General features: G+C 48.6%; 1 protein-coding gene across 2 annotated transcripts; it reads right to left on the bottom strand.

The window, feature by feature from the left end:
* Nucleotides 1-6,951: 6,951 nt before the first annotated feature.
* TRIM63 (tripartite motif containing 63) lies at nucleotides 6,952-21,545 on the bottom strand. 2 transcript variants are annotated; one of them, XM_069574981.1, is made up of 9 exons: nucleotides 21,140-21,424; nucleotides 19,854-20,026; nucleotides 16,701-16,869; nucleotides 15,608-15,703; nucleotides 14,219-14,452; nucleotides 13,101-13,123; nucleotides 12,645-12,769; nucleotides 8,595-8,666; nucleotides 6,952-7,539 (listed from the first exon to the last, which is right to left on the bottom strand). In XM_069574981.1, exons 1-9 carry the CDS (start codon nucleotides 21,296-21,298, stop codon nucleotides 7,529-7,531), a joined length of 1,062 nt encoding a protein of 353 aa, XP_069431082.1. In that variant the 5' UTR covers nucleotides 21,299-21,424; the 3' UTR covers nucleotides 6,952-7,528. The 2 variants fall into 2 exon arrangements, with proteins under 2 accessions (XP_069431082.1, XP_069431081.1); XM_069574980.1 differs by lacking the exon at nucleotides 13,101-13,123 and having other exon boundaries at nucleotides 14,199-14,452; nucleotides 21,140-21,545.
* Between the last annotated feature and the right edge of the window lie 1,830 nt (nucleotides 21,546-23,375).

The raw sequence follows: 23,375 nt of genomic DNA, 5'->3' as shown, positions 1-23,375 counted from the left end.
CTTCAGCCCCAGTCGCCATCTGGACTGAGCTGACACCGCCACCGGCACACCAGCTATTCTCCGCTGCCCCGCGGCAGTTCCCAGGAGCCACGCGTGGTCTTCGGCCGAGAAAAGCCAGCTAGCTCTTCCTGCCGGGATCCACTGGGATTGGATGTGTGTTTTGTGCAGGTCTCAGCTTATCGATCCAGTTGAAGTTTCAAACTGCCCCAGGCTCAGCTCAGATTAATCTCATAATTTACTTGAGGGCAAAGTGAAGCGAAGTGAAGTTACTCAGTCTTGTCAGACTCTTTGCGACCCCGTGGACTGTAGCCTACCAGGCTCCTCTGTCCATGGGATTTTCCAGGCAATAGTCCTGGAGTGGATTGCCATTTCCCTTCTCCAGGGGATCTTCCCAACCCTGGGATCCAACCCTGGGATCGAACCCTGGTCTCCTGCATTGTAGACAGACACTTTACTGTCTGAGCCAAATGCAAAGTACATTGTAAATTCTCAATATATGAAGATTTACAAATTGGATCCAGACACATTTATTCATTTTATTAAAAAAAAAAGTTTATGCCAGATTTCCCTTAATACTTTCCTAGTACTCATTTTAATTGATTTGCAAGAGTTTAACTAATTAGTTAAGACTGTGATATATGGAAAAGCCATACTCTGTACCTGTCTCCTTCTGAGATCCCCAGAAGTCCTATGCAAATGACCTGGCAGTTCAGACACCTCAGCAATTTTATTCTAAAAATGTTGATATTCCAATAAAGAAGGCTTCTCATGTGGCGCTAGAGGTAAACTACCCGCCTGCCAATGCAGGAGAGAGAAGAGATTTAGATTTGATCCCTGAGTGGGGAAGAGCCCCTGGAAGGGGTCATGGCAACCCACTCCAGTATTCTTGCCTGGAGAATCTCATAGAGAGAGAAGTCTGGTGGGCTATAGTCCATGGGATCGCGAAGAGTCAACACGACTGAAGCGACTTAGCACAGCACAGGTGGTTAAAATACACATGTAATGAAAATTTGCTAATGACCTCAGATTCTTGGGTCTTGTTTTTCACAGCAAAAAAAAAAAAAAAAAAAGCTCATGTATATTCTGGCTCCTCCCTCACCTCTTCAGAGCAGTTCCTTTGTAAAGTCAGCAAATAAAACTGAACTCACACCTTTTCTGTCATGCATCTTTTTTCTGTCAACACCTGTGTGTGTGTGTGTGTTAGTCACTCAGTAGTGTCTGACTCTTTGTGACCCCCAAGGACTATATTCTACCAGGCTCCTCTGTCCTCAGAATTCTCCAGGCAAGCATACTGGAGTGGGTCACCATTTCCTCCTCCAGGGGATCTTACCAACCCAGGGATCGAACCTGGGTCTCCTGCATTGCGGGCAGATGCTTTACCGTCTAAGCCACCAGGGAAGTCCATCAACATTCCACAAAGAATCTGATTCTGTAGGTCTGGGAAGGGGGTGTGGGAATCTATATTTTTAAACTCCTATGTTTAATTCTATCATGAAATTATTGTTCTTTTAAATGATATGTTCTTGTTGTTCAGTTGCCCGGTCATGTCCAACTCTTTGCGACCCCATGGACTGCAGCACACCAGGCCTCCTTGTCCCTCACCATCTCCCGAAGTTTGCCCAAGTTCATGTCCATTGCATCGGTGATGCCATCCAGCCTTATCATCCTCTGATGCCCTCTTCTCTTTCTGCCCTCAATCTTTCCCAGAATCAGGAACTTTTCCAATGTTCACATCAGATGACCAAAATACTGGAGCTTCAGCTTCAGTTCTTCCAACAAATATTCAGGGTTGATTTCCCTTAAGATCGACTGATTTGATCTCCTTGCTGTCCAGGGGATTTTCAGGAGCCTTCTCCAACACCACAGTTCGAAGGCATCAATTCTTTGGCCCTCTGCCTTCTTAACCGTTCAGCCCTCACAACTATACATGACCACTGGGAAGACCATAGCCTTGACTATACAGACCTTCATCAGCAGAGTAATGTCTCTGCTTCTCAGCACAGTCTAAGTTTGTCATAGCTTTCCTGCCAACAAGCAATCGTCTTCTGATTTCATGGCTCTAGTCACCATCCACAGTGATCTCAGAGACCAAGAAGAGGAAACCTGTCACTGCTTCCACCTTTTCCTCTTCTATTTCCCATGAAGTAATGGGGCCAGATGCCATGATCTTAGTTTTTTTTAATATTTAATTTTAAGCCAGCTCTTTCACTCTCCTTCACCCTCATCAAGAGGCTCTTTAGTTCCTCTTCGATATCTGCCATTAGAGTGGTATTATGCACGTATCTGAGGTTGTTGATGTTTCTCCTGCCTATCTTGACTCCAGCTTGTTACTCATCTATCCCAGCATTTCTCATGATGTGCTCAGTGTACAGATTAAACAAACAGGGTGACAGCAGACAGCCCTGTCATACCCCTTTCTCAATCTTGAACCAATCAGTTGTTCCATACAGGATTCTAACTGTTGCTTCTTGACTCACATACAGGTTTCTTAGGAAACAGATGAGATGGTCTAGTATTCCCATCACTCGAACAGCTTTCCACAGTTTATTATGATACACAGTCAAATGCTTTAGCATAACTGATGAAACAGAGGTAGATGTTTTCCTGGTATTCCCTAGCTTTCTCTGTGATCCAGTGAATGTTGGCAATTTGACCTCTAGTTCCTCTTCCTTTTCTAAAGCCAGCTTGGACATCTGGAAGTTGTTGGTTTGCATAATGCTGAAGCCTAGCATGCAAGATTTTAAGCGTGACCTTACTAGCATGGGAGATGAGTATGATTGTCTGATGGCTAGCACTTTCTTTTGTACTACCCTTCTTGGGAATTGGGGTGAGGTTTGACCCTTTTCTAGTCCTGAGGCCACTGCTGGGTCTTCCAGATTTGCTGACATCTTGGATGCAACACCTTGATGACCTTATCCTTTAGGATTTTGAATAGTTCCGGAATTCTGTTGCATCCACTAGCTTTATTAAGAGCAGCGTTTCCTAAGGCCCACTTGACTTTGCTATCCAGAATGTCTAGCTCTGGATGACTGACCACACCATCGTAGAAATCCAGTTCATTAAGGTCTTTTTTGCACAGTTCTTCTGTGTATTCTTTCCATCTCTTCTTGATCTCTTCAACGTCTACTAGGTCTCTATCGTTTTTGTCCTTTATTGTGCCCATCTTGAGTGAAATATTCCTTGAAATCTCCAGTCACTTCTTTCTTTAGCTGTTTGTATGGTATATTTTTAATGGTATAATGATTATGATTTTGAAAAGAACCTTTATCTAATGGGTTACATGATACCTGGAATTTGCCTTAAAACAATCACAGTGAGGAGAAGGAATAATGACAGAGAAGAAACAAGCATGTCAGTAACTACGGAAACTGCGCAGTGAGTGAGGACGGTATGTTATACTATCCCCTGTACTTTCCTGTACATTTGAAATTTCCCAGAATTAAAGGTTTAGGGAAAAATAAACCTCTGGTGATTCTAATGCAGCCACCAAAACTGTATTCAAGATTTACGGGAGTAACCCCTTTGAAGCTGATTTCTTTGCAGCATGATCTTAAAAGAAACTTGTTGATCAGGAAGACTTCATACCACCTTTGGGTGTTCCGGTTTGCAAGTGCCCTTTGTGTGGCAACTAGAGATTCCCTTGTTTGCAATATCAGATATCTCCCTGCGATTCACATTTCTGATTACAGAGCCTTGATTGCCCTCCCTCCTCCCTCTGATAAGTGACAAGGTAGTGGATAGATATACTTATCTCACAGATCATGTGTGAGAACTCTGGGGAACTCTGGAGGTAGAATGTGAACTGGTTGTAACACTGATTTTTGTGATTTCAAGGAGAAGAAAAGTTCTCTCTGTCTGGCCTCAAATTCCTTCAGGCTTCTATAGGAGGATATTTTAGGACTATGAAAAAAAAGTGTGGGGTTGTCAAAAAAGGGTAGTAGCTACATCCAAGCAGGAAAAGGCAGACACACAAAGAGTCCCTAGGGGTTGGTAATTTTTTTTTCTTTTATTCTATTTTTTTTCTTTAATTGAAGTGCAATTGATTTACAGTGTTTCAGACATGTAGCAAAGTGATTCAGTTAAACATACAATATTCTTTTTCCTGATCTGCTAAGTAGCAGCACCAGATTTCAGTATATAATAGTTTATATAACTCTGAAATTAGTTCTGTGCACTTGTGTGTGGTTTTTGTTGTTAAATATTTTATTTATTTATTTGGTAGCACCAGGTCTTAGCTGTGGAACACGGGATCTTCACTAGAGTGTGGGATATAGTTCCCCAACCAGGGATTGAACCATGGTCCCCTCCCTGCATTGGAAACGCAGAGTCTTAGCCACTGGACCACCAGGGAATCCCTTTTGTATGTAATATGTAATACTTTTTTTCTTTTTTAGCTCTTGCTTCAGAACTTGAAAAAAGACTGGAAATGAAAGCAAAATTTGATTCCCTGAAATTCACAGGGATCAAGTTAGCCTTGGAAAAAGTTCTAGAAGTGAAAATGGGCAGAGGTGGAGAAGGCAATGGGACCCCACTCCAGTACTCTTGCCTGGAAAATCCCATGGACAGAGGAGCCTGGTAGGCTGTAGTCCGTGGGGTTGCTAAGAATCGGACACGACTTCAGTTTCACTTTCACTTTTCACTTTCCTGCATTGGAGAAGGAAATGGCAACCCACTCCAGTGTTTTTGCCTGGAGAATCCCAGGGACGGGGGAGCCTGGTGGGCTGCTGTCTATGGGGTCACACAGAATCGGACACAACTGAAGTGACTTAGCAATGAGGGTTTAAAGCATTTTCATAAGGTTGAATTACTCAGAAGGGCTAGTTCTGGAGGATGTCACATGAATAAGCTGGGAAATGCTGGGTTCAATGTTCAATCCACCAAAAAACATTCAGATCAGTTCAGTTCAGTCGCTCAGTCGTGTCCGACTCTTTGCGACCCCATGGACTGCAGCATGCCAGACGTCCCTGTCCATCACCAACTCCCAGAGTTTACTCAAACTAATGTCCATCGAGTCAGTGATGCCATTCAACCATCTCATCTTCCGTCCTTCCCTTCTCCTCTTGCCCTCAATCTTGGCCAGCATCAGGGTCTTTTCAAATGAGTCAATGCTTTGCATCAGGTGGCCAAAGTGTTGGAGTTTCAGCTTCAACATCAGTCCTTCCAATGAATATTCAGGACTGATTTCCTTTAGGATGGAACATCCTAAAACATAAAAGCTTTAAAGATCAGGTGGTATTCTGAACACCATGAACTTTATGGCAGGACTGCACAGAGCCCTTAAGTTGCTACTGAGTTCTGAATGTCAAAAAGGGTGGGACGGACTCTGCAGAGTTCCTCAAATTCCTAAATCTTAAGGGTCTCAAATCCAGTTGACGCACCTCCATCAGACTGACTCAGCCTCACCTCTCTCCCAGCCCCTTGTTCCTGGAGAGCCTGATATTGCTTCAGCCACGGTCATCATCCTATGCCCTAGCATAGGTGGCTGGCTTGGCCTTCCCTGGAGTAAGTCTGGGCTCCAGCAGAGCCTCCGTGGTGACCACCACGGTGAGGGCAGCAGCGGCTCTAGCCTTCTAACCATAAGCCTTGTCAGATTTTGTTTTATTTTCTTTTTTGTAAAGTGAGTGCCTGACTTAAGCTCTGATTGCCATCCATTTTAAAAGAGGCAACCACTTGAAGGGGCCTATGTCTAGCAAACACCTTGGGCGCCTCTCCCCACTGAGATTCCTCTGTTTTCACAATCTTAGTTGATTTGGCTAACTGACAATTTGGGTCACTCGCTTTTTTTCTCTCTCTTCCCATGCTATAAAATCCCACGCTTATGTTTTAAATTCATCAATAAAGAGTGAGCCTTCAAAACTCTAGGCCCCCACCCTCAACCCCAATAGAAGCAGAAGACAGGCCCATGCTTTATCCCTCCCTCTCTCCACCTGTGAATTCACTGCGTAGTATGCTATGTAACGTCCAGATCTTGTAAGTAATAAACCTTTATTTTTCAAACTTTCCTGTTGCTTAGTACTTAAAGGCATCTTGAAATTAACAAGAATAACAAGGGCCGGTCTAACCACATTAGTCATTAATAAGCTGAGACCAGCACAAAAACCACACCCAACCCCACAAGACCTGGAGGCTCCTCTCACCACCTGCAGAGTCAGCTGACAGCCCCTGAGCAGCCCCCACAGCTGCCCAAAGGGTCAAGTGACACAAGGGACGCTCAGGGCATTGACGCTCTGGGAGGCAAACTCCAATCCTAAGAGATGGGAGGTGAAAGAAGCCAGGAGACAAGTCTCCCCCTTCTTCTTACTGATGATCTGTTCAAGGCACATTATTCTTTCTGCCCTGCTAGAAGCATCTCCCATGCTTGAGCAAGCAGCCAGCTCTCTTGGTGAAGCTGTGGCCAGCTTGGTAAATTATACTTTATATATTTGCTTTCCTCCCTAGTGGCTCAGCTGGTAAAGCATCTGCCTGCAGTGTGGGAGACCTGGGTTCAATCCCTGGGTTGGGAAGATCGCCTGGATAAGGGAAAGACTACCCACTCCAGTATTCTGGCCTGGAGAATTCCATGGACTGTATATATAGCCCACAGGGTCGCCAAGAGTTGGACATGACTGAGCGACTTTCACTTCACTTTCCTGCCTGGCTTCCCCTTCCCTTCACTCTGGCTGTCCTGGGAATGTAGCTCAACTATTCACTCTTTGCCTCAGGCTGTGTTTTCTAGAGAACCAGAGAACAAGGCATTAAATGCAATCTTTTCTGACGGGGCCTGTCAGGGCCAGTTTTCCAAGGAGCTCTCATCGGGACATGCCAGTTTGAAGGACAACTTGTTTGGTGGGATGGAAACCTAGGTTTTTGCCATTACTGTCTCTTTCCTGCCAACACTTCCTAGCAGGCCCTTCTGTCCATCTGCCCTGAACTCTCCTCACTGAACAAAAAGGCTGAATGAGACCCCAGCTCTTTTAGTAATAATTGGAAGAAAGCTCTGTGCATTTATTAAAACAACATATAACACAAACTCGGTCACCGTCCCTTATGTGGGGTATAGACACTGAAATACAGTACATTATCCTTTCCTGGACCTGTGAGTGCTACAAAGTCCTCCCACCAAGGAGAGGAAGTGGGCAGCTGTATCAACCTGGCTTCCTTCCCTTCTTTATAACAATCGCCAGTCACACAATGACCAGGCATTATCATACAAAAGTTCCTTTACAAAAAGCACCAAATTGGCATACATATACAAGTATACAAAAATCACATTTAAAAAATGTACAAAATATTCCATTTTGCACCAACGTAGAAAAGAATCCAGTGTGGTTGTTTCAAGCACGTTTCCAATTCTGGTTCGCAACGCTGGACACAGCGGTGGGGTCCTACTCCTAGTTCCTGCTCTCTGAGCAGAGAGAAGACACACCTCCCCGTTGCCCCTCCAGGGGCCCTGACCCCTCCCACCCTGGGCCTGTCACTAAGGCAGCTGGGCCCATCCCCACCCTCCCCTGTCTCTCTGCATCCAGAGGGTCTCTCCCTCAGCATCTCCTTACTGGCGTCCTGAAAGAAAAAGACAAAGAAAACCAAGGTGAGACGGGAACGCAGGAGGATGCAGGGCTTACCAAGCTGCGGGGGGAAGATTATCAAACCCCAGTTCCTGCCTGGGCTTCCCTGGTGGCTCAGACGGTAAAGCATCTGCCTACAATGCGGGAGACCTGGCTTTGATCCTGGGTTGGGAAGATCCTCTGGAGAAGGAAATGGCAACCCACTCCAGTACTCTCGCCTGGAAAATCCCATGGACAGAGAAGCCTGGTAGGCTTCAGTCCATGGGGTCGCAGAGTCGGACATGACTGAGTGATCGCTAACTCCTGCCTGACCTCTTCCTTTTAAAATCAAAATGGAATTTAGCTGCCTGAATGCTATGGATTGGAGATCCAATGCAAAAAAACTATAGACGGCTGAAAAATGAAAGTGTTAGCTGCTCAGTTATGTCCAACTCTTTTGTGACCTCATGGACTATAGCTCAGCAGGCTCTGCTGTCCATGGAATTATCCAGGTAAGAATACTGGAGTGGGTTGCCATTTCCTTCTCCAGGGGATCTTCCCGACCCAGGGATCGAACCCATGTCTCCTGCATTACAGGCAGATTCTTTACCACTGAGCCACCCGGGAAGCCCCAGCATTGTTTGCTCTTTCCAAATTTTCACAAGAAGAAAATCCAAATTCTTTATTGAAATCTTCTTGTAAAAAACGAACGCTCCTTTTAAAAAAAGACTACTAATTTTTACAATGCTGACAACTAATTTTTAAAATTTTGAATTTTGAGCCAAGCCTGAGTGCTCTCTCTGACTTCTGTTGCACTGTGTCACTTTCCATTTAGGAAGGTCATTTAGAGGTAAAATGAGAGCTCTTTATTATGAATAGTTGGAGGGACTTCTCTAAGAGAAAAGGGAACGGGATTTTACCTTCAAATCTCTTTTTGATTTTACCTTAGAAACTCTTAAAAAGGGTTTAAAACCCCTGCTGGGGACGGGAAACATCATCTCAGTGTCACTCAGCAGGGATCTCAAGTTGTCACTGAATGAATGAAAAGGTGGAGCTAGATGGGTATCTCACCTTCTTCCTTCCCCTCTGTGGACTCTTCCTCTTCCTGATCTTCTTCTTCTTCAATGAACTCCTCTTCCTCATCTGTGTGTGACAAAGAACAATTGCCTTAGGTTGGGGCTGGTGTCTCAGAGGAGAAGTTCAAAGGAGATCCAGGCTGGAGGCACCCAGTTCAGTTCAGTCGCTCAGTCGTGTCTGACTCTTTGCGACCCCATGGACTGCAGCACACCAGGCTTCCCTGTCCATCACCAACTCCCGGAGTTTGCTCAAACTCATGTCCATTGAGTCTGTGATGCCATCCAACCATCTCCTCTTCTGTCGTCCCCTTCTCCTCCTGCCTCCAATCTTTTCCAGCATCAGGGTCTTTTCCAGTGAGTCAGTTCTTTGCACCAGGTGGCCAAAGTATTGGAGTTTCAGCTTCAGCATCAGTCCTTCCAATGAATATTCAGGACTGATTTCCTTTAGGATGGACTGGGTGGATCTCCTTGCTGTCCAAGGGACTCTCAAGAGTTTTCTCCAACACCACAGTTCAAAAGCATCAATTCTTCGGCACTCAGCCTTCTTTATGGTCCAACTCTCACATCCATACATAACTACTGGAAAAACCATAGCTTTAACTAGACAGACCTTTGTCGGCAAAGTAATGTCTCTGTTTTTTAATATGCTGTCTATGTTGGTCATAACTTTTCTTCCAAGTTGCAAGCATCTATTAATTTCATGGCTGCAGTCACTATCTGCAGTGATTTTGGATCCCCCAAAACTAAAACCTCTCACTGTCTAGCCAGGATCAAAGGGCCATGTGGTGACCTCAGGGGCCCAGAAGGTGATGGGCTTGGTCCTCCCTCCTCCAGCAGGCTCCAAGGCAGGGAGGCTCAAGACCCCCTTTGTTCTGGGGGCAGCAGCATCTCTTCCCTGGTCTGACTGTGGCCAGAGGAGACCCCAGGAATGCACACCCAGACCGTCTGCCTCTGCACACAGAGCGTCATTCCCTGGGAGATGCAGGGAAATGCCTTGTCCCAGGAATCAGAGTCCTTATCCTGAAGGAATTTGCTCAGTCTTTGAAATCTGCTTGCTTCACACTCCTTGTCCAGTTTTCCCGCATTCCTTAGCCTACAGGGCCGTGGATACAGGGTGGGGAGCCCTTCAGGGGCCATCTGTTCGTTAGTTGCCTGAAACTGAGCCCCAGATGGTGACTAAGGTACAAGCTCTGTGCTCACTTTCCCGTCCTGGGGTCTCACCTTCAAGCTCTACTCACAGGGGACAGGCCCCTTCCCCACCCCCTCTCTCAAGCCCCTACTTTGAGCCTTTGGGTGCCCTGAAGGGGTCAGTACAGACTCAGAGTATTTGTCAAGAGTATCTGGAGAAGGGCTTGAAAGAGTTAATTCCTCCAAACTGACAACTGGGATCTGTGCATAACCCGAGGAATTTTGTGTGTGTGTGTGGTGGTTTAAACCATTATTACAATTAACTACTTATAGCAGCATTTGCTAAGAATTTACTATGTGCCAAGTGCTCACTTGTGCTAAGGACTGTACACGCATTGCCTCATACAATCCCCAGATGACCCTCGATGGAACCTGCATTTACTGCCCATGTGGGCTCTGCAAGTCACTCACCTTTCCTTGGTTTATTTTTTTTTATTTTATATTGGATTATAGCCGATTAACAACACTGTGATGGTTTCAGGTGGACAGCAAACGGACTCAGTCGTACGTGGTCATGGATCCATTCTCCCACCTTTCCTGGGTGTTATTGCCTTGACTACAAAAGAACTACCTCTTAAAGCTGTTGTATTAAACAGCAGAATTCATGTCCAGGGCTCAGTGGCCAGGACACAGAAAGTTCTCAATGAATGGTAGCCATGGGTGCTCTCCCCATTTACCCGTGAGGACACAGAAAGGCTCAGGGAGGTTACTCAAGGCAGTGCGGGTATTCACAGTGTCAGACTGCTCACATAGTATGATCCACTCTTGAATATCTTAGTTTAGGGAGGATGACTTCAGGGATCTTCCCAAGCCGGGAAGAACCCAACCAGGGATGGAACCGGGTTCCCAACCAGGGATGGAACTGGCCAGCAGCCGAGTTCTTTAACACTAACACCACGTGGGAAGCCCAGATGATCTACAGCCATGGATTTACCCAAGTCCATTGACACCTCCCTGGTGACTGGCAACTTCCCTGGTGGCTCAGACAGTAGAGAGTCTGTCTGCAATGCCAGAGACCCAGGTTCGATCCCCAGGTCGGGAAGATCCCCTGGAGAAGGAAATGACAACCCACTCCAGTATTTTTGCCTGGAGAATCCCATGGACGGAGGAACCTGGTGGGCTACAGTCCATGGGGTCACAAAGAGTTGGACACAACTGAGCGACTAACACTTTCATTGACACCTCAGCTTTGGGATGTATGTCGTCCTTACCCAAGAATAGAGTATATTTGGGCTTCTGAAAATGGATTTAACACTCCGGATTCTGAAAGCTTGCAGGTGAGCAGACGCAGGAGGTGTCAAGAAGCTTTTCTTTCTCTTGCAAGCCCATTCACAGCTCTTCCCCGCCCCTACACGACCCTACCCCTCTTTCTTACTCTCAGCAGACCACTAGAGCACCACTTATCACAAAAAGGCAACATTCAACAGAACTGGATCTGCCCTCCCTCTCTTTGTTGCTAACTAGCTACCTTTCAACTGTGAAACCTTGAGCGAACTATCAACATCTTTGTTCTCCATCTGGTTCCTCATGCTTCTTATTATTTTTCCTTTATTATCGTTATGGCTATATTGTTAAAATTATTATAGGTATGCTATGGAAAAGTAATCACAGACAGAAGCAAGGACAGAATATAGATAAATTAAGGTGCCTGAGCATCCAAGTTTATAGCATAGGAAGCTGAAGCTAAGACTAGATTTAGGCAATAACTAGTATATGTCCAGTACCCTACACAGGCCTCTGAATCAATGTCTTATTTGTTGCCCAGCATCATTCGGTGGTCATTATCAGTAGGCCCATTTGTAACCTAAGTTTAAGGTGAGGAAATGAAGCTCAGAGAGGTGGAGGGAACCATCAAAATGCCATGCAAGATAAGAAATGGCAGAACTGGGTGGTTCCGTGGTTAAGAATCTGCCTGCCAGCGCATGGAACACTGGTTCCATTCCTGGTCTGGAAAGAGTCCGCCTGCGGGAGGATAACTAAGCCTGTGCTCCAAAACGAGAAAAGTCCATTCACTGTAACTAGAGAAAGCCCGCACACAGCAACAAAGACCCAGGGAAGCCAAAAATAAATTAAAAAAAAAAAATAGAAGTTTCTGCCTGATTTTATGAAGTTAAAAGACGCTTGCTCTTTGGAAGAAAAGCTATGACAAACCTAGACAGCATGTTAAAAAGCAGAGACATTACTTTACCAACAAAGGGTCTGCCTAAAAGCTATGGTTTTTCTAGTAGTCATGTACGGATGTGAGAGTTGGACCATAAAGAAGGCTGAGTGCTGAAGAATTGATGTTTTTGAACTGTGGTGTTGGAGAAAACTCTTGAGAGTCCCTTGTACAGCAAGGAGATCCAACCAGCAATCCTAAAGGAAATCAGTCCTGAATATTCATTGGAAGGACTGATGCTGAAGCTGAAACCCCAATACTTTGGCCACCTGACGCAAAGAATTGACTCACTGGAAAAGACCCTGGTGCTGGGAAAGAGTGAAGGCAGGAGGAGAAGGGGACGACAGAGGATGAAATGGTTGGATGGCATCACCAGCTTGATGGATGTGAGTTTGAGCAAGCTCCGGGATTTGGCGATGGTCAGGGAAGACTAGTGTGCTGCAGTCCATGGGGCTGCAAAGAGTCAGACTCGACTGAGTGACTGAACTGAACTGAACCGCCTGATTCCAAATTGCCTTGCTGTTTCTATCACCCCAAGTTCCTCCCTATAGCAGATCCATACACAGTTTATTGAGCTGGGCTCATCCGGATGTCGACTGTGCAAGTTTGATGGATATCTGGGTATGTTGGGCAGTGTATCTGCCTCCCTGTGGGGCTCAGTGGGAGGGAAGCTGACCTCCAGGGGAAATAATCCCTTACCTGCCCCAAAGTCGATGGTCCTCAGGGTGTCAGCTACGTGCTCCAAGTCCAAAGTAAAGTAGTCCATGTTTTCAAAGCCCTGCTCTATCTTCCCCAGCTGGCAACCCTTGGAAGCTTCCACGATGCTGTGGGGCAGAGAGAAAAGGGGGGAGGGGCACAGTGAGATCTCTGGTTCCCGAGAAGGAAGGAGGTGTGTTAGCTCCAACTTACACCAGGGCACATGCTTGTGTCCACACCCAAGCCTTGCACCCAGAGGCTTCCCTGGAGGGTGGAGTATTTTCCCTTGGGTCACAAGCAGAATAGATGTCTAAGACAGCAGGGATGCAAAGGCTAGGAAAGGTAGCCCGGGGGTAGCCCCTCCCAGCAGAACTAATGCAAAGGAGGAGGCCTTCTGAACATGCCAGAGGCCCTGAGGGGAACTGGGGCCTTGACTCATAGCCCTGGGGAGACACTGACCTTCTGATGAGCTGCTTGGCACTCTGTTGGGGGAGAGAAAGAGCAAAGGGTTAGAACCGCAGAAAGGGGAGCCCCAGGAAATCAGCAAAACCGGGACCAGGCACTGCAGATGCACACTTGGTGCCGTACCCTTGCCCAGCTTTGACCTGTTCATCGGCTTCAGCCAAACAGCGTGGATTTTCCCTCTGTCCATGGTCTGGTCTTTATCCTAGGACCCTCCCATTGTGGCAGGAAGCTTGGATTCTAGGAGTATTCATCTAAGCACTCTTAAACATGGAAATCCCCAAGATAAGAATCATATTCTAATCACCTTTTTATACCCGATGTCTAACACAAAGCCTGGCCCACAGTATATGCTTAGGAAATTTTCATTGAACTTAATTCTTCCTTACAAAATCTTATAGCTGATCCCTTCATGTTTCCCCCAACAAGCTCTTCTAGGGTAGGGCTGTCTCTTTCATCTGTCTCTCCATCTCAGCAACTGGCCTACGCCAGGTGCTCAGTTAATAGTCTCCACATGGGCACTGTATTTTGCAGCTTGCAAAGCCATTTCACAAGCATCCTTTTATTTGATCCTCATAAAATCAGTTGAGAGGAAGGGAGGGAGAAATTGTTACATGCTCACTATGCAGATAGGGGCTTCCTGGGTAGCTCAGCTGGTAAAGAATCTGCCTACAATGCAGGAGACTCCGGTTCGATTCCTGGGTGGGGAAGTTCCCCTGGAGAAAGGATAGGCTACCCACTCCAGTATTCTTGGACTTCCCTGGTGGCTCAGATAGTAAAGAATCCACCTGCAAAGCAGGAGGCCTGGGTTCAATCCCTGGGTTGTGAAAATCCCTTGGAGGAGGGCATGGCAATCCACTCCAGTGTTCTTGCCTGGGGAATCCACATGGACAGAAGAGCCTGGCGGCTACAGTCCATAGGGTCACAAAGAGCTGGACACGACTGAGTGACTAAGCACAGCACAGCATATACGGATGAGGAAACTGAGTCTTTAAATATGAATGAGCTTGAAATAACTTCCCCAAAGGCATAGTCTTTGGAGATCAGAGATGGAGCCCAACTTGCCCCTTGGAGCTGCTGAGTTGAAGGGCCCACCCCCTCCCAGGACTGCTCACCGAGAGGAAGATGGCGCCACCAGGCTCGTCCAGAGACTGGATGGCCGTCTCCACCAGCTTGGTGGACTTGTCCAGTTGCTCCCGGTACTGCTGGATGAGGGCCTCGAGGAAGCCGAGCTTCTCCTCCTGCTCTCGCGTGATCCGCTGCAGCAGCTCGCTCTTCTTCTCGTCCAGGATGGCGTACAGCACGTCAAACTTCTGGCTCAGTTCCTCTTTCACCTGGTGACTGTTCTCCTGGGGACAGAGATCTCTGAGTCACGCCCTGCAGGTCCTCCTTCCTATCCCCTACCCCTTCCTTCCTGGGATGCGTGTGCTAGGAATGAAGAGTCTAGAGCTGGGAGGGATTTACCACACCCCTATTTTGCAGAACAAGAAACAAAGCCTTAACCGGAAGAAAGCATTTGCTAGGGTTTGCTAGAGGCTGGCATCGTAGAGAAAGCTACACCTTTCCTTGAAAGTGGAGACTCTAGGGTCAGGCAGGATGACATATATGGGCCTCCTGTGTGCCCCCTAGTCACACTGTTTCTCCACTTTAGGACCAAGACCAGATTTGGGAAATTCTGCATCATTTGGTCCCCAGAGAAGTGGAGAAGCAGCCCCCCACCAACCCCTGGCAATGGTATCCACATTGAGGCTCCCTGCTGTCCAACACTGACGCTACATTTTAGTTTTCTTACCTGTAAACTGGGTATAATAGTAGCATCTCATTAGACTGGGGGCCCCTCGTAGATAATAACATCCTTCTTCCTTCTCTGAACCTATACTCACACAACTCTATCCATCAGAAATACACTGATCACTCCCAACCCCCCATGTCATTCCCAGGTCCCCACCTCAAGGGGATATGAAAAATCATGGATGCTTTTGCAGAAATAGAAAAGGGTCCTCTGCCTCTACAGTCTTGCTCCTCAGAGTGTGGTCCATGGACAAGCAACTTGGGCAAATCCTGGGAGCTTGTTAGAAAAGCACAATCTCATGCCTCCTTCTAGACCTACTGAATCAGAACTTGAATTCTAACAAAATCTCAGGGTGATTTCAAGTTTCCCATTAAAGTCTGAGAAGCTTTAGTGTATAGCACACTGGAGAACAATGCTCTAAGAACTACTAGTTCCCTGAATAAATGCTGGGAATGATTGAAGGGGACACTGCCTGAAGTCAGGGACCTGGTCTGTCTTCCTCGCCACCCCATCCTCAGCATCTTTGGCAGAGCCTGGTATCCAGCTGTCCTCAAGAAGCTTTTGTGAGTGAATGCATAAATGGATTAGTCATTCCCTCCCCAACCATCCCTGTGTGAACACTCCAGGCCCAGGCTCCATGGGGAAGCCACCCCAGAGACCAGGTTGCCCTGGGAGGCCTCGAACACCCAGGCCCAGCTATGCTCCCCCTCACCTTGGTCACTCGACAGGAGTCCTCCAGCTGAGTGATGATGGTCTGCACACGGTCATTCCCTGCCACCAGCATGGAGATACAGTTACTCAGCTCAGTCTAGATGGGAGGGACGGTGGGGGAACAGGAGAGGAGAGACAAAAATAGTCTCAGGGCCCACCCTCATGGGAGTGGCAGCAACACAGCACCCTCACTCCCCTCTCTGCTAGAAAGAGAATCTTTCTGGGGCGCAGCTCAGGTCCAGAGCAGAGAACACTGGAGAGACACTGCATCCCCCATATCACAGTGGAGGCACAGAGAGGGGACGTGAGCTGCCCCAAATGCACAGCAGTGTGCTGGCCAAGGAGGGGCTTGTTTCTGGGAATGAAAGGATCCAGAAAAAAAAAAAAAGGTTGGAGAATTCTAGAAGAGAAGATCAAGGGAAGAGAGGAAGGAGGGGAGGAAAGAGTAAAGAAAAGGGTTATTGTTGTTGCTTAGCCACTAAGTCGTGTCTGACTCTTTTGCGATCCTAGGGACTGTAACCCACCAGACTCCTCTGTCCATGGGATTTCCCAGGCAAGAATACTGGATTGGGTTGCCATTCCCTTCTCCAGGAGATCTTCCCAGCCCAGGGATTGAATCTGTGTCTCATGGATTGGTAGGTGAATTCTTTACCACTGAGTCACCTTGGAAGCCACAGCTTATTGTATGTACAGGGTGGTGGGGCTCTCACAGGCCCAGGGACCCAGGGAGAAGGCTGCCTCTTGCTGCAGGGGGATCTGGGGAGCGGGGACCAGCACAGGAAGGGGCAGCAGGGGCCCAAACCACACTGGATTATAGAAGTCATGGCCTGAGAGGACCCGAGTGACCTGGCCCTGAGATCTGGTCTCTCCCTTGGGGCCGCACCCAGGTGCCCTCAACTGGCTCTAAGTATAACTCATGAGCTCAGCCATCTCCCCAAGGAAGGCAAGGGCAGTTCTCCCTGTGGCCCAGGACGTCCCTCCAGGGGGACTATTCCTGAAAGGCCGGCTCAGCAGATCTATGGGGATCAAGTCCACATCCTGAATCATCTGCCCAGCAGGCTTGGGCTTGGGGTGGGAGTCACTCAGGCCAGTACCTTCTGTCCCTGGAAGACACTCTGCAGGGGGGCCACCTCGCAGGCCTTGTGGGCTCCGAACACCTTGCACATGGAGCACGTGGGCACCTCGCACGTGAGGCAGTAGATGTTGATTTTCTCATCTTCATGCTCCTTGCACATGGGGTGGCTGCCCTTCTGCAGCGGCCGGCTGAAGTGGAGAAGAGTCATCAGTCACGAGGTGGGGTCTGAAATCCCTGTCTTCCCCTGCAGCCCCAGGAGCCCCCCACCCCACTCCATATCTACAACCCGAGCTCTCAGAGGTTGTCTGTCCTGAATCCTTTTCTTTTCATTCTCTGAGGGCCCGGAACCAGGGAAGCCAGTGACACCAAGACTAGGATTCAAACTCCAGTGATGGAGTTGGCCCAGGCCTGGCTAGTGCAGGACCTGGAAAAAGTTGTAGGATCCCAGAGTCATTTTGAGACATTCTGGAAAAGAGGAAACTGGGTCCCAGAAAGGTGAATGGACTTGCCCAAGGTCGCCCAGCAAGTCAGGGCAGGGGAGGCTAAGGTTCATTTGTTCTAATTATAGTCCCCAGGCTCTTGGTTACAGCAGGTTGGGCTTCCAACAAAGCAATTTATATTCATGGCCTCACCGAATTCTATATTTAATCCACCAGACTGTAATCTCTGTCAAAGCAGGGAAACTTGCCTGTAGTCTTCAGCCCTAAATCTGCAGTGTACAGTGCCTGACATGGAGAAGGCGGTGATTAAATAGAGTGGGAAGAATACATCAGTAAGCATGCCATGATGGTGTACCAAGGCTCTGAGAAGGAGGTGGTATGTGTGCCCCAAGTCACTCAGTGAAAGCAGAGGCAGCCCAGGGCCATCCAATGGCCCAGCACAAGCCTCAATTTCCAACCTGAGAGTCTTTCCAGGATCCAGAGTTGCTTCTTTCTCTTTCTTCCCAAACACACACTCTTAGGATAACTTTCTCCCTTTGTCTCTCTCCTCTTAGGGCCTCGAGTTCTCTCACGGTCACTTCCTCCCTGAGATTCAATTTTTTGAGTCTAGGTTTTACGGCCCTGGCTAACTCTACGCTCATCTAGAATCAACAGTAGCGTCTACGTCATCTCTGATTTCCCAGCCCCTTACACAGCAGTGTGCGTGCATGCTCAGTCACTTAGTCCTGTCTGACTCTTTGCAACCCCATGGACTGTAGCCCACCAGGCTCCGCTGTCTGTGGATTGCTCCAGTCAAGAATACCAGAATGGGTTGCCATTTCCTTCTCCAGGAGATCTTTCCAACCCAGGGACTGAACCCATATCTCCTGTGTCTCCTGCATTGACAAGCAGATTCTTTACCACTGAGCAATGGCAGGCAGGTCATAAATGGTGACTATCCCCCATCATGTCAGTGCCTCACCTCCAAACAGCCCTGCATGACTGATCACACCCAGGGCATTACTGTCCCCTCAAGATCTTAAATAAGCTCCTTTCCAGACTTGTCTTCCCAGGGTCCCCCATGCTGGCAGGGCTCTTCCTTTGCCACCTGTCTCTGCCCTCTGGGAAGGGGGCCCTGGGGTGAGAGCAGGTGCAGAGCTGAGGCATGATCCTGCGGTCTGGTGCTGTGTCCCCCGTCATCCCAGATGCCCATCCTCCCAACCCCCGGCACCAGCGTCAGGGTTCAAGTCCACACTGTTCTGCCGCTTACTCATGGTGACCTTGGACAAGTGATTTCACCTCTCTGAGCCCTGGTTTCACCCCCAAGCTACCGAGATCATGGCAGGAGTTCTCCGCAGTGAATGTGCAGTGCCTGGCATGGAGCAGAACCTCAACAACTCTCGCCATCATTCAGTTCTGGGGAAAGGCCTGGGAGGGTTCAAACACAACTTCCTCTTCCTAGGTCGACTCTTATTTTGGTGCAATGTTGATTTTATTATGATCATGATCAACAACATAATCGCATTTTTGTAGTGTTGAACTCCGGCAACATGAGAGGCAGTAGCAGTTAAGAATGTTCACCACGGAGTCGGTCAGACAGGCTCCCTCTCAGCTTCGCCACTTGCTAGCTGAGTGGCCTCGGACAGACCTCTGAGTCTCCGTTTTCTCATCAGAAAATGAGGGTAAAAATGGCTTAAAGGATTACTGTGAGAATTAAAATGGGGATAATGCATGGAAAATGCTTAGTGCAGCACCGCACACAGTGGATGCTCAATAAATACTTGCCATCTTGAACACTTCCCATCAACATCCTATTTGATAGTCATAATAGCAACTCTTACTGTCCGTTTCTGGAGACAGAGGAAATAGAGGCCCAGAGACTCACCCAAGACCCTACAGTGCGTGAGTAGCAGAGTCAGAGTAGAGGACACAGTTCTCTGGTTGGAGCTTTCTCAGACAAGCACTAGTCTGTCGGCTTTTGGGGGCACAGGACACTGCCTGCAAGCACGTATTTGGTGAGGGTGTGGGACCGCAAGGGCCGTGAGGGCAGCAGCCTCTTGTCAGGACGTGCTGATCAGTAAAGATCTCCTTGGTAGCTTTATCTCTCCCCAACACAGCACAACCTCCACCAGGCACACATTCTGCCCAAGAACGAGTGGCTATTTCACATTCAGGGAGAGCTGGAGCTAGATGGGTTGTGCTGGGTCCCAGCAATTCTCCTTCTCAGCTGCGAAACTCTGGGTAAGTGATTTTACCTTTTTGAGCCCCAGCTTCCTCCTCCATGAAACAGGGATGATGAAAGCCCTGCTAATGCATAGAACTGCTGTGAAGCAGCAGCAGGAAGCATTCCTGGTGTTTGGCACTGCTGTTATCATTATAGAGAAACTGGCTTTGTTCTCACTGAACGCTTTCTCTGCTCATCAGGGCCACCTATCTGGCCCAGTGGCTCCCTCTCCCTCACTCTCCCTCTCACATCTCATCTGTCCCCTGATTTTGTTCTCAGTATCTCCTAGGAGGACAGCCTAATGTCTGGGTCCCCTGCCACTCACTGGATGACACCGAGAGCCAGGGCTGGGGGATAAGATGAGCCTCTGTTCATGCCTAAGGGAGACAGCTGTCTGGACTAACTGGCATAGCTCTTCCAGCTAGGGGCCTGGATCCAGAGCAGGTGAAGGAGGATGGGGCCCCGAAGCGCTGGACTCTCAGGATGGGCCGGGGCAGGCTGACGGCCTCCCCGTGGAGGGAGCACTGACCTGGAGCACTCCTGTTTGTAGATGTCAATGATGTTCTCCACCAGCAGATTCCGCTGCAGGCCGTACACTCCGTGGCGGTCCATGATCACCTCGTGGCGGCAGGAGGGGCAGCGGAAACGGCCTCCAGACATGGCCGCTGAGCCAACCCGGCCGGTCCAGTAGGGATTGGCAGCCTGCTGGCGACAGGGGTGGAGGTGAGGCCGGGGCTCCCCCTCAGCTCCTTCCCTTTCTGAGCTCCGACTGTCTTCCCCATTGATTACCACCACCATTCTCATCAAACCACATGACTTAAAGCTTCCCTCGGCTCAGACCGGTAAACAGCCTGCCTGTAGCGCCAGAGACCGGGGTTCGATCCCTGGGTTGGGAAGATCCCCTGGAGAAGGAAATGGCAACCTACTCCAGTACTCCTGCCTGGAGAATCCCATGGATGGAGGAGCCTGGCAGGCTACCGTCCATGGGGTTGCAGAGTTAGTCATAACTGAGCAACTTCACTTTCTTTCCTAATATGAGAGAGGCAGCCCACTTACACAGGGAGTACCTGAGAAGCAACTAAGGAATCAACAGGTTTGGAGGTCAGCAGACCGAGGCTCAAGGCAGAGTAATTCTCGGAATGACTTTGGGTGAGCAACCTTTTCTCACCAAGCCTGAGTTTGTCCATTCATGAAATGGGCATGTAATTAGAGCCAGCTCTTAGAGTTGCTACTTTAAAGAAAAAATAGAGACCATTCTGTAAAGTGCTTCTGGGGAAATTTGAGGCCTGTCTCTCAGCCAGTATGGACACCCACTCCCATTCTTTTCTTAAGGAGATGAAGCCCCTCCTGCTCCCCATTATAGGAAACAGTTTCAAGGGGAAGATGCCTCTACTGTCCAGTGCCTCTCAGCCACCCTCCTCCTAAAGATCTGGGCCCCCTGCCACCGCGGAGCTGGCTCCAGCCCCTGGGGTCTGGTTTCTCTCTCCTTTCTGCCTGCCTCTCCCACTTATCACTTGAGGCATTTGACTCCTGATTGGAGAGTCAACTGTGGTGCTCAGGACAGGGTGGGGTAGCTGCAGGCAGGGTGGGGAGGGGACAAGTGCGTCATGGAGAAGGAATGGGTCAACCAGAGCCACCTCCCCAGCCACATCGACCCCTTCCAGAGACTTCGGCAGGGGTTCACTGTGAGGGGGTTAAAAACAAGTCCAGTTTGGAAGGGTTCTGGACTAAGAGAGAAGTTTTCTTTTAGCTTTCATCACAGGAAGACTAAGTAGCTGCCTGGAGCCCCAGTTCTACGCCAGGCCCAGCACTGACCTGGAAGATGTCGTTGGCACACTTCCGGCAGAGGTTGTGCTGGCACGGCAAGATGACCACCGGCTTGGTAAACATCTCCAGGCAGATGGGGCAGATCAGCTGCTTCTCCAGGTTCTCCATGGGGTTTCCATCCTGGATCAGGCTCGACTTATAATCCATGTTGTCCTGGGGACAGATGTGGGGACCCACCTGGCTGCCTCCTTCACCTGCCTTGCTCTGAGCAGACCTGGGGGTCTTTGTCACAGAATACCCGCCTGGAGCCTCTTTGCCTTCTTCTCCTGGCGCCTAAATTCTGCCTTGGTCTGAGGCCCCTCTGATATTTATAGCTGGGCCCTGGTCACATGAGCCCCAGGAGGAGACCAGCTGAACATTCCGGTGCCAAGTGGCTGGCGAAGCTTGAGTTTCCGCCAGGCCTGAAAGACCAACCCTCTCAGATCACATGTAAGGATGAGCAGTCGCTGTTCCCTTAGGACGGGGGTCGTAAACAAGAACAGCTTGTTCGTGGGCAGGCTTGGGGCAGGACTGGTACCCAGAGTTTCCTCCAAAAATTAGTCTCCTCCTACAGCAGGCTGGTAAGGAGTGAGGGGGCCACTGGGATTTGTGGGGTTAACAGCCAGTGCCCTCTTACTGACCTAAATAAATCCATCCCCTTCTCTGGAGTCCTGGGCAACTCCCCAGATAAGGCCTACCCCTGAGCACAGCACACTGCTAAAGACCCTGAGATGTCCCCAACCAGGGCTAGCCCATCCCTCCATTCCTTGGCCGCTAATTCCATATTTTTTCTTTTTTTCTTTCTGGATCGCATGTAGGATCTTAGTTCCTCAACCAGGAATCGAACCCACACCCTTTGCAGTGGAAGTGTAGAGTCTTAACCGCTGGACCTCCAGGGAAGTCCCTAATTCCATTTCAATACAAGGGTTCCTTCCCTTGGTACAGAGTCTGTTTCCTCATTTTATAGATTTTGACACTGAAGTTTAAGAAGGAAAGGATCTTATTCAAAGTAATCTGGGAAGTAAGTGGCAAAGCCACAAATCTTATTCATTCATCAGACACCGAGCGACTAAACAACAGTGACAATCTATACATCAGGCAACAAAGTGAGAGATAAATGAGGAAGCCTTTTCCCTGCCCTGAGAAACTCACAGGCTAGGAAGGGAGACAGACACAAATAACTGTCATGGAGTGCCCCGAAGGACCATGTACCCACTTAGACATTATCCAAATATTCCCCTCTGCTTTCCGCACCAATTTAAAATTTTCTCCACATCCTTCTGGACCATCTTCCATGTCGGCTGGTAGAAGTTGTTGTTCAGAGGCAAAGTCAGACTCTTTGCGATCCCGTGCACTGCAGCACGTCAGGCTTCCCTGTCCTTCACTATCTCCCAGAATTTGCTCAAACTCATGTCCATTGAGTCAGTGATACCATCCAACCATCTCATCCTCTGTCACCCACTTCTTCTCCTGCCCTCAATCTTTCCCATCATCAGGGTCTTTTCCAATGAGTCAATTCTTCGAATCAGGTGGCCAAAGTATTGGAGCTTCGGCATCAGTCCTTCCAATGAATATTCAGGACTGATTTCCTTAGGATGGACTGGTTTGATCTCCTTGCAGTCTGAGGGACTCTCAAGAGTCTTCTCCAGCACACAGTTTGAAGTCATTAGAGCAGCTCTAATGTCTTTAAGGTAGAATGTCATGCATAGGGACATAGGTATAAGGTGCTGGTATGGAACACTATCGCTGGGCCCCAGGATGAGCCTAAAAGTCTGTAGAACCTACAGGAGGAGTGTCCAGGATCTCACAAAGAAGGGGTAGCAGGAGAACAAGTTTGATGAGCTCAACCTAGAGAGGAGTAGACGGTTGAAGCCCTGAGACAAGGCCTAGTGAGTAGTAAGGACAGAGAAGCTAGCCTTGTGATGGGGAGGGAACGGGAAGGAGAAGAGGGGCAATCTCTCACAGAAAGAGGAGGAGTCTTAGAGGACAAGGAGTGGGCAATTTTTTAAAATCCTTTTTTAATATTTGTTTATTTATTTGGCTGTGCCAAGTCACAGTTGCAGCATGCAGGATCTTTAGTTGTCGCACATGGGATCTAGGTCTCTGATTAGGGATCAAACCTGGGCCCCCTGCATTTGGAGTGAGGAACCCCAGCCACCGGACCACCAGGCAAGTCCCAGGAGTGGGCAGTTTCAAGGAGAAGGTGGTCCCTCCCGAACGTCAATGGTTAGTTTTTTGCTGAGCA

The sequence above is a fragment of the Ovis canadensis genome, chromosome 2, assembly GCF_042477335.2.
Source record: "Ovis canadensis isolate MfBH-ARS-UI-01 breed Bighorn chromosome 2, ARS-UI_OviCan_v2, whole genome shotgun sequence".
Lineage (NCBI taxonomy): Eukaryota > Metazoa > Chordata > Mammalia > Artiodactyla > Bovidae > Ovis > Ovis canadensis.
This window is presented reverse-complemented; position numbering and strand designations above follow the sequence as displayed.